Genomic DNA, 11,848 nt, shown 5'->3' with positions numbered 1-11,848 from the left:
TTGCATGCTCTGCAGAATCTCTCTCTCTCTCTCTCTCTCTCTCTCTCTCTCTGTTTTGTTTGTCTGAATTGTTTAATAAAAATTGAGAAGATAGTTCTCTTCTTCTGTCAGTGATGAGTCAAAGAGAGAGAGCTTATCTCATAATCTCAGTCAAAATGCAGCATAAAAAATAATACCAAATTGTCTAAAAAGAATACCATTTTGATGCTCTATCTATATATATCATTGAATAATATTAGTGAATCCGCAATAAAGCCTTGTTTGGCCAATTTTCTCATAGACCCACCTACCAAAATTCATCAGATTTTCTGTCCAGGAATCACGAAGGGCCAATTTCACTAGCTACTTGGTGCTGCTAGCTTTTTCCCTTTCCACTTTCTTGATGGTAGTTAATTAGTTATAATCTCATTTGCAATATTAATTAATAATATTTATAAATTTCTACACTCTACCTCATTTGCTTTGCTTCCATATGGATTAGAAAAAGCAAGATTGGCTTATATGCTAGAGAGATCATAGTTGCTAGCCATATATAATATACCTGAAAAAAGTTTCATCATGTTAGATTATAAGCTCACTCGAAAGGCCATTTTGGGTGCCTTTAGACTAATTAGGCCATTGATCATATATTTACATGTAACCCGAATGATAAACTGGGAAGACAAAGTTACAATGTTAATAATAATTAGCATATAAAGTAGAGATTAAAAGCCAACGTGTTAACCCACCTTTTATATCAACTTGCATGCTTGTTTCTCTAAGTAAATATATATTAAAAATTATTTGTCTCTCATTTCAAGTAGATGCAGATTTTTGACCTATAATTGTGACCAAAACATTTAGACATGTTAATATTGTATATGACACGTTAAGACGACACAAATTCGTACGAAAAATTCAATATTTGGATACGGGTTATCGGGTTGTATTGTAAACGGGTGGATCCATTAACCACCCGTTAAGCTAACAGGTTGTCATTAACCAAATCCATCAACATATTGGGGATTGATGGCGTTTTTAGGGTTAAGTTGATAACAAATTTACAATTAGCACAGGTTACAAGAAATTGTTAAAGATAAATATATTTGGAAAGGAGATAAGACAGAAGACTAAGATGTGGATCTGAACTACCACCATCAATAATTTAGACTAAGCTGACTAATGTCTTCATTAAGGTATGACATCTTAGTACTTTTCCTTCTAGTTTTCGTTATCCACAAGCCAATAACTTGGTCTTAAATTGGATTTCTGTTAAAAAAAAACAAGCACTAAAAATAGTAAAATATATATATATCTAAAGCAAAATTACATCAACTGTGTACCGAAAGGCCAAGTAAATGGGGTCCATTCGGGTCAAGTCTCTCCTTGATGGTTTGTTTTTTAATAATTCCGTAGGTCTTTTCTTTCCTAGTGATTGTTTTGTTCAAAAAGCAATGCCCTTTGTGTCCTCTCACATGCAACCCAACATGGCTTTCCCTCATTTGGAGGCCTATGTCAATATGCGTGTTCATATTCATGAGCAACCAAGGAAGCTCCAAACCCAGAAATAAAAATAAAAGAGGAAAAGCCATTTCCATGGAATTAAACAAATTATAAAACGAAACCCTTTGGGTTGAAAAGTTGGGAAAGGAGGTGTGGAGCATCATGCCATTATATTAAGCTCAAATTGGATGCACGTGGCTGAGATAATTATATTCCCTATGTTGTTGCATGTACGTAAAAGTCTCCATATGCAATGTATAGGGTAACATGACCATTTTGCAATCCTTTCTCAATATTTATACATATCTATCTATATACAATAATATTCTCTTATCTGTTTCGTAATACTGTTAATTTTAACCGCACATTTGATATATGTTAACGACGTACATACGGATTAAAAACATAAGTAGAGCAATACAATGTTAACCCTATATACTCATCCATGCATATATAACATGTCATTTTTGGTTGAAATGAATCCAGAAAAATCATAGAGAGATGATCTAGTATGCTTGAAAAGAGAAAGGAGGTATTAAAATGGTGAAATAATTGCATTGGGATGATCAATGATGGGTACTGACAATTGAATGATCATGGGAATGATAATTAGATTTGTGATGTGTTATATATATTGAGCAATCATATGGTGCAGGTTAAGTCCTTTTTACAAAGCTTTTGGGGTTTTGGATAAAGTTCTTCCAAGGCGTGCATGCTCATAATACAAGACTGATTTGATAATTAGTACAAGTAGTCCATGATTAGTAGCTGATCATACATTCAATTCAATTCACTTCAAGTCAGACCTCTCTCTCTCTCTCTCTCTCTCTCTCCCTCTCCTTCCCAAAGCACATGCGAGCAAACTTTAGGTTAGATATGATAATCAGAACTTTAAGAGTACTATCCAATATTTAATCCAATTGAATAAACCTGCTAATTATTAAGAACATAAACTTGCAACAAAGTTACATGAATCAGCGCACAGCAATAATAATAATAATGGGCATGAGTTGCTAATCATTCATGCATGCCAAATAAACAAAAAGATGTTTAAACAAATTGTGTTGGGATTTATTCAATCAACCGGAAATCTAAGGCAATATTGACAAGAGGTTCTGCGGTGGTTTAATTTAATTAATTAGTTTTTTTTTGTGTGTGTAAATTATTAAATGATTAAGGAAGTGATGAAGTTGCTGTCAGCAGCAGAGAAACAACAGTCCAGGGTGCCTCAGCCATGGATGATTCGCTTGTGGCAAGAGTGTATGATGTCAGTCACAGAAAGATGGACCCAATTTCAGATGATTAGCATGCGTGACTGTATGAGATTGCTCATCATTTGCCAATTTTATTTGGTTTAGGGGCAACTCTGTCAATTACAAAAACATTAATCTTAATTATTAATTATTAATTACACTATTAATCTCCCTTATTTAAACACCCAACATGCAACGGACGAAAACCAAACCAACCCAACAAGCCTACAATCATTCCCTTCTCAAAAATTCCACTCCTCTGACTGAGAAGTCACTGGCAATCTCTTTCCTCAAGCATTTTGACTGTCTCTTTCTCTTTCTCTCTCCCCCTCTCCCTCTCAGAGGCATTAAAACAAACACCTTCCTTTCTTTTTCAGTTCCGGACTATACAGAAACTGAAACCAGCCATGGACTTCTTCACCAACTCGTCAAAAGCAAACACCTCCCCTTCCTCTTCATCAAAGACCAAAAGAAAGCAACAAAACCAGCAAACCCAACAACCTCAGCAGCAGCAGCAGCAGGAGACGAGGTTTCTGGGAGTGAGAAGAAGGCCGTGGGGCAGATATGCGGCGGAGATAAGAGACCCTTCGACCAAAGAGAGGCATTGGCTCGGAACATTCGACACCGCCGAGGAGGCCGCCTTGGCCTACGACCGAGCCGCTCGCTCCATGCGCGGCTCCAAGGCTCGAACCAACTTTGTCTACTCGGACATGCCACATGGCTCGTCTGTCACCTCCATTATCTCACCCGACGAATCACAGCGTGACATGTCAGCCTTCTTCGCTACCCCACTCCAGCCCCAACCCCAAACGACCAATCACCAGCAGTCGTTCTTTACTCAGAACCCATTTGAGGCATACCCGTTTTCTGGCGGGTCGTCGGGCGGGTTCGGAAGCGGGTCTTACGGGCCAGTTTCGGGTGGTGATGAACTCGGGTCTGGGTCTGGGTCTCAGTCTCACACTGAGCTACCACCATTGCCTCCATGTGTTTCTTCCACTTGTTATGGGCCTGACGGCGTTATGGGCTCTGATATGGATATGGGCTATTTCGGGTTTTCGGAGCCGACAACAAATAATGGGCTTGACCCAATGATGAGTGGATCCTACATGGGCTTTGACTCGAACGAGTTTGTGCAGCACAGCCCACTGTTTGGGAGCATGCCACCTGTTTCGGATGCGGGTATTGATGGGTTTGATTTGGGTTCATCATCTGCCTATTTCTATTGACTTGTTTTTAGAAAACCCATCTAATCTTCAAGTGTGCTATTTTCCCTTTTTTCTACTTTCTTTTTTTGGGGATCAACTTGGTTTTGTTTTGTGATGGGCAAAAGATAACGTTTGCCTTGATGATATTGTAATGGGTATGCTCTTTATATTGCAAGAAATTTGAGCTTCTCTGGGAGTGTAAATGTTGAATGGTTTGGTTGGTAAACTATGTTCTCGTGCATGGTAATATTAGTTAACATTAGTTAACATTAGTTTCTCTGGGAGCAACAAGATCCGCTGCCCCATGGAGGCAAGTTTCAACTTTACCCTTTTCTTTTCTTTGTTAATGCTTGTGAGTCCCCAAAGGCAAATCCACGAACTAGAAGATATTAACTGAACAACAAACAAATAATCCACATAGTTTGACAAAAAATAAAAAAATAAAAAAATAAAAAATCCACTTGAATTGATAGATGTTATAATAGAGCGATTCCGAGCTCTCTCTGTATTTATCATCGGTGCATTTATACACATTTTATAGTAAATTGAGCTTAGACCCATAAAATTCATTTGTAATCACCTACAACCCTTTCCTTTATTTTTCTATTTAAAATACCCAATTTTTTCAAGTAAAACCCGCTGACTAGGATCTAAGTAAACAAGTTACCTAATCTAGCTTAAAATTTGATTTATTCTATTTTTCGGATTCCGAAACTACCCGTATTTACAAGTTAACGTGTTATGTTGAGGTGTAACTAATGACACACGTTGAATTTGGAAATATTTTCAAATGGTTGTAATGGATGTAGGAATTAATTTAGAAACTTATTTGAAATTAAATATTAAATTCAACATTAACATATTAGTAACGTTTTGGTTTATTTTATGACAAAAAAAAAAAACGTTTTGGTTTATTAAATAAATTTTTGTTGTTGTTTTCCTTTTATGAATTATACTACTACTAATCTATTTTATTATAGTTTTATGAATAATAGTGTATATTCTAATTATGTTGAAAAATATTTTGATAATCTATTTATTGTTTGTTTTATGAAAAAACATTTTTTTTTAATGAACCTATTTTTTCTCTAAATAATGTACCTATTTTTTTTTCTCTAAATTATGTACCCTTTTTTCTCTAAATAAAGTACCTATTATTTTTTTTTATGAAAAATAATTTTTTTAAATGAACCTATTTTCTCTCTCCAAATAATTTACCTATTTTTTTCCTCTAATAATATACCTAGTAAAACAATGTACGTATTTCTTTAAATGAACCTATTTTTCCTCTCCAAATAATGTACCTATATTTTCTATAAATTATTGTATTCGGAAATTTCAATTACAAAGTAACTGACTTAGTTTTTTTTTTTTTTTTAAAAAAAAAAACTTTGGTAAATAATATACCTATATTTTATTTAAATAATATATTTATATTTTATACGTATATATTTATATTTAAATTTTTTTTATAGGTACATTGTTGGATATGTAATTTACAGATATGTTTTTTGGTTTGCAATTTTAGGGGGCGGTATGTGAGAGGGAATGACAACCAAAAGAAATGGGGTGATTGATATGCTATTAATAGGGAGTGTTAATTACAATTATGACAGTTAATGAAATGCTTGAAATAAATTATAAATAAAATATGAAGTTTGGTGGCAACGATGTAAAAATATAGGAATACTACGACCTCTTATATCCTACTGGTCATTTAAATTTGAAATTGGGTTTTACACATAGATTTATAGAGTGATGGGTATATGTCTAAGAAATAGAAAATGTAGGGATCTATATTGGACAAGCCCTTTAAAAGAATATTAATCACTTATTAATCCGATGGATTTTAATTAGTACACATCAGTATACTTGTAGGACTCGGATTCTCTGCTCTGATTTTCTGTGCCATGATTTGCTTGACTTTTGTCTTCCACATGCCACCTCATTAACATTTAATCTAAGAGACTTAAAAATTGACACATCATTCTTCAAACAAAAAATTACTCATAATTAAAAAAAGAAAAACAATACCCTAACCCAACTAACATCAAACTTAACATCGTCTCCCCCCCCCCCCCCACTTTTTTTTTTCTTCTGCCTTCTTACTTTAGCACTTCTTTTACCTGCCTCTGCCCCCAAAATCTTTTCTCTCACCAAGCTTTCGTTTCTCCAAAATTCTGTAATCACAATTGTAAGACCCGTGTGTTGGGGAAACAAGAACGGTGAGCAATCCCACATCGCTCGGGGAGGGATAGGTGAAGTGCTATAAATGTGTGGGCACTTCTTTTCCTAACACGAGGCCTTTTGGGAGCTCACTAGCTTCGGAGTCATGGGAACTCCGAAGTTAAGCGAGTTAGGGGCTAGAGTAATCCCAGGATGGGTGACCCACTGGGAAGTTGCTCGTGAGCTCCCAGAAACAAAACCGTGAGGGCAGAGAGGGGGCCCAAAGCGGACAATATCGTGCTAGGAGAGTCGGGTCGTGACAAATGGTATCAAAGCTGGACCACGACCGAAAGTGTGCCAGCGAGGACGCTGGGCCCCAATGGGGGTGGATTGTAAGACCCGTGTCTTGGGGAAACAAGAACTGTGAGCAATCCCACATCGCTCGGGGAGGGACAGGTGAAATGCTATAAATGTGTGGGCACTTCTCTTCCTAGCACGAGGCCTTTTGGGAGCTCACTGGCTTCGAAGTCATGGGAACTCCGAAGTTAAAGCAAGTTAGGTGCTAGAGCAATCCCAGGATGGGTGACCCACTGGAAAGTTGCTCGTGAGCTCCCAGAAACAAAACCGTGAGGGCAGAGAGGGGGGCCCAAAGCGGACAATATCGTGCTAGGAGAGTCGGGTCGTGACAACAATCCCTTCTCTTTCCTATATCAAAATAAAAAATATATATCTTTCCATATCCATTGATTCGAGAAAATAATCATAACTCATCAATCAATAGACCTTACAAAACAATCCGAATATCTAGGTCTTGAAACGTAATTCCTCTTTTATCCAGGAAAACAGTGAAAGAATATTTTTTCCTTCAACCACCCTTGTTACTGTTATTATTTGAAAGGTTTTTGCTATTTCACGTTTTGATTTTGTTTTAATATTTTGGTTGTTTTCTTTTATTTATTATGGGAGTTACAATTGTTTAAATTTTCAGTTTTTATTTTCTATTCATTGCCTTAATTTTTCTGGTTTAATGTGTCTGGAGGTTACTAGTGTTGGATGCCTATAAAAGGCCACTCCTCTTTCAAATTTCTCTATCCTCATTATTTTCCTTCTTATAAAATTCAAATAAATAAAAAAACAGCTATATGTTTTAAAAGTTAAGGTATTAAAGTCCAAAGTTAAGAAAAATAATAATAATTTTTAAAAAAAACTAAAGTTAAGTACACCGTTGATTTTTGTTAAACCAATAAAACACAAAATAAGTTTCTAACTATAAATTGGAGTCATCAGCCACACTGTCATTAAAGTAAACCCAATATAACTTTTTGTTTTAATGTTATAGACTAATTAAATCTATCTTTGGATTTTTGTTATTAAAAAAAAAAGGGAAAGTTTCTCTAAATTGTAAATACTTAGTGCCCATTTGGCATTGCTTATTTGGGACAATAAGTGATTTTTTTAAAATTTTGGGAAAGTCAGCCCGTTTGGTAAACTATGAGAAAATCACTTATTTTTAAAAATTGCTGTGAGAGAAAGCTATAAGGGAAAGCAACTAATGAGGTGCTTTCATTTTTTGATTATGAGGGAATCAGTTTCGAAGATGTGCTGGGTCTAATTATTATACGGGAATCATTTTCTGATTATACGAGAATTAGTACCAACAACACTTTTAACAAAAAATTTACCAAACACCAAACTGCTTTCTCTTATAGCAAGTCTAACAGTGATTATTTTCACAGCACAGCAATGTCAAACTGGCCCTTAGTCTGTCTTCATTAGCTTATCATTCAAAATTAAAAACATTAAAATTCAACATTCAACAAAACCCTTTTAAAAAATATCACCATTGCACGTTTGGTTTAAAACAAAATCCTAAGTTTGTTTTCAAAAGCTAATTAAGTACACCAGATTTTGTAACCGTTATTTTAAAACAAAATTGAAGTGAAATATCTTGTCATAAATTTGGCACGTTTAAAAAAAAAAGTTATTGTTTGTTTATAAATAGCCTAATTTTGTAACCAAGGGACAGGCTCATGCAATGCAATTCATGTGTCATATTAGTTTTGATGGAGGCGCACATCCAAATTTATCAAGCAGATGGAAAAACACAAAGAAGGAGGCAGAACATTTGGCGGCATATTTTTGTTTGAATTATTGGATTGTACATGACATCATTAAAGTGTTCAATGTCAACTTTAATGCGCTAATGAATTTCAAGATCGAATGTGGAAAGCTGTAGGAAGATATTGAGACGCTACAAGATCAAGTGATGGATCTAGAGTTAGAAATTGGAATGCTTAAGACAAGATGAAAATCCATAAGAAAATAGTATTGGCCAGCCTCAAAGTATCGTGAACATAAGCAACATGGAAAACAGGTAAGGGGGAAAGCATCTACGTTAATAAGCTTTGAAATTACGGGAGAGATTGTTGGGGTAATTTCAAATGTTAGAAGTTTAGGAAATAAAAAGTTGGAATCTAAAGGGTTTAGCTATTATTTATAGTTTATGAGTTGAAGTTAATGTGAGGTTTAGTGGGTATAATTGTTATGATTATGTTTAATGTTGAGTTAATATTATGGCCTATAAATAGGCGTTGTATCCACTTTATGTTTGAGAGTATCAAGGGAGTATCAAGAGTATCAAGTGTGTTGTAGTAGAGTATTTGAAGTATCAATCTTATTGAAGTTTGTCTCAAGTAAGTTTTGTGTAGGAGCTCTGTGTAGCCTTCGAACTTCACATCTCCAAAAATATGTTATTTATTTAGTCCATTAGATTGTATTTCCCCTTTCACATTTAGAGTGTATGAGCATAAAGCTAAATCCATCAATATCCCGTTCGAACACTAAGTGAATTCATGCATCCACCCCGCAGACCTCATTGGGATGCTGCCATACGGGTCCTTAAATACATCAAGGGGACTTCAGGTCAGGTTTGTTATTTTCTGCCTAAACTTGTTGCTCAAGGCTATACTCAAATTGAAGGTTTGGATTTTGATGAGACTTTTGCTCTGGTTGCTCGTTTAGAATATGTGCAGTTGTTGTTGTCCATTGCATGTCACCTTAAGTTCAAACTACATAAAATGGATGTCAAGAGTGCGTTTCTAAATGGTGTTTTACAAGAGGAAGTTTATGCGGAACAACCTGCATGATTTCAAGACCATATCTATCCCAATTGTGTAGTTTGAAAAATGCTTTCTATGGCCTAAAACAAGCCCCAAGAGCATTATATGATCGACTGTCTGCTCATCTTCTTCAAAAAGAGTACACTCATGGTAGCATTGACAAAACCCTCTTTGTCAAAAGAACCAAACAGGATTTAATGGTCGCACAAGTATATGTGGACGACATTGTTTTTGGGTTTACTTTTGACACTCTTGTCAAAGAATTCCATGAGGTAATGAAAACCGAATTTGAGATGAGTATGTTTGGCGAACTAAATTTTTTCCTTGGTTTGCAGGTCCAACAATTCAATGGAGGAATGTTCATTTCTCAAACAAAGCATGCCAAAATCCTTGTGTCTAAATTTGGTATGGAGTTCGCCAAGCCTACTCGAAATCCCATGAGCACAAGCGACAAGCTTTCTAAGGATTCACAAGTCAAAGGTGTAGACCAAAAATTATACAGAAGCATGATTGACAGTTTGTTATATTTGATTGCTAGCATACCAGACATCTCCTTTAAAGTTGGACTTTGTGCCCGCTTCCAATTTGTTCCCAAGAATCACATCTAATTGCCGTGAAGCGAATTCTTCACTATGTAAGTGGTACTACGAATTTTGGTGTATACTACTTTTTTGATTCAAATGTTGAACTTGCAGATTATTCCGATGCGGATTAGGCTGGAAACATTGATGATAGGAAAAACACAACTGGGGATTGCTTTTATATAGAAAACAATATTGTCTCCTGGTTTAGCAAAATGCAAAATTGCTTCTCTCTTTCCACTGTTGAAGACGAATACATAGCTGTAGTAGCTGTTGCACACAGTTGTTATGGATGAAACAAATGCTCAATGACTATGGCATTCAGCAAGGTAAAATGGTAACATTTTTTGATAACATGCACACTACTTTATTTTAAGTACCTTGAATATCTCCTCTCTTGCACATGTTTCTCTTTGGATTGACATCACACTATTGCACATAAGCTATTGATCTTTTTTTTTTCTTTTAAATTTAAAAAAAAAAGGGGTGACTCATCATTGCTCAGTAATCAGCCCTCTTGTCTAACCAACGTTGAGGTTCGCGTCAAAAGGCTTTCATTTTTTTGCTATCCTTGCTTATTTTTGGAGCCTTCATGATTCGGATAAGTATATCCTCGGGGTGCCTCATCACCCAATCACTTGTAATCATCTGACTTGAGCACACTGATTGAACATCCTCTACATGGGTCATGTTGAAAGCTAAATAAAGTGAGCCTTAAAATAAATAAAATATAAAAAATCATAATCAAAATAAAATGATCACCATGTGCTTACTATGCTTACAGTGTATGTTCTATCTTAAGTTAGATAGGTCTTGGGTGGACGTATTCCTTATACTTGTTTGTGCCTGATAAATCACGGCCATAAGCTGGCCGAAGGAGCCCCTTCTCTCGGCCCTGACACTTGTTCGTAAAAACTGAAACGCAGCGTTTCGCCAGGGTACTTCGCCTTCCTAAAGACAAAAGAAGAAATGTTAAGGCATGATCATCTCGGCCTCAAGCGCAGGCCGAGGCCGAGGCCGAACAAAATCGCGGCCGGAAATATTAAAGTCAGATCATCACGTGATAGCAGGGACCCAGGCTTCATTTAATGAAGTAGTGCCTGTTTAATGTAGCAAACCCACTGGCCACAAAGAAGCATTTAATGCATGAGGGAAGGTGGGAAGTGACTGAAGTCAGGATTTGGTGATGAGGATCAGAGTGATTAGACGTGGACATTCTCACAAGAATTCTGACAGCCTGAGATATTGGTTTACCAGCTATCCAGGCCATAAATGCGTCTCCACGGCCAGAAGCTCAGAACCCACGATCAAGAGCGGCGGCCGAGATTCACCGGGATTTCTGGGGTCACACCACCATACTTCACGATCCCAAATGTCGATTGGACTGCCCACTTGCTCCAATCCAGCTCCACCATGCAGATTTTTAGCCTCGATTACTCCTCCAGAGACTCTTCCTATAAATACAAGACTCGAGCTACATTCAAAGGGTTCAACACCAAAACAAAGCCTCCAACGGAGCAACTTATTTTTTCCTGTAATGCACTTTCAATATCTTTACTTGCTTTCCTAGGAGTAGTGTTAGATTGTAAGGAAAATCCATTCATCAATATATCATACGACCCTTGATTTTCAAGGCGCCGGAGCACCATCCTTGTTGTTCGTTCACTTACCCCATATATCACACGACCGTCGCTCCCTGAGCAGCGCGCCGGAGCACCGCCCAAAACCCACCACCAACACCATCACTCAACGGCCTTGTAGTTCAGGCCGTGAACCTAACAGCCGACACCAGTTCCTCTCTCGGCTACAATTGTTTGATTAGGAAGACAGTTCAAACAGGCGCACCACTTATCCATCCAACACTCATCAACACATCGACGCACGGTAGACCGTGCTGGCACGCCCGCGCACAACCGCACCGCACCCAAAAGCAGAAAACCGCGTGTTAACGCACATCCCCTCGGCCCGGAACTCCAGGCCGTGAGATTTGCGCGGCAGACAATACTTAATTGAAAAGAGTTCACTTCACACATTTGCTTCTT

At 36.9% G+C, this 11,848-nt stretch overlaps 1 protein-coding gene across 1 annotated transcript; it reads left to right on the top strand.

Annotated features, from left to right (window-relative positions):
- Positions 1-2,958: 2,958 nt before the first annotated feature.
- LOC110768692 (ethylene-responsive transcription factor LEP-like) lies at positions 2,959-4,159 on the top strand. The gene has a single exon (XM_021972525.2). The coding sequence runs from the start codon at positions 3,143-3,145 to the stop codon at positions 3,959-3,961; it is 819 nt and encodes a 272-aa protein (XP_021828217.2). The 5' UTR covers positions 2,959-3,142; the 3' UTR covers positions 3,962-4,159.
- The last annotated feature ends 7,689 nt before the right edge of the window (positions 4,160-11,848 follow it).

This window comes from Prunus avium, chromosome 1, assembly GCF_965620075.1.
Source record: "Prunus avium chromosome 1, drPruAviu1.hap1.1, whole genome shotgun sequence".
Taxonomy (NCBI): domain Eukaryota; kingdom Viridiplantae; phylum Streptophyta; class Magnoliopsida; order Rosales; family Rosaceae; genus Prunus; species Prunus avium.
Note: the sequence above shows the minus strand (reverse complement) of the source record. Positions and strands in the feature narration are given on the sequence as shown.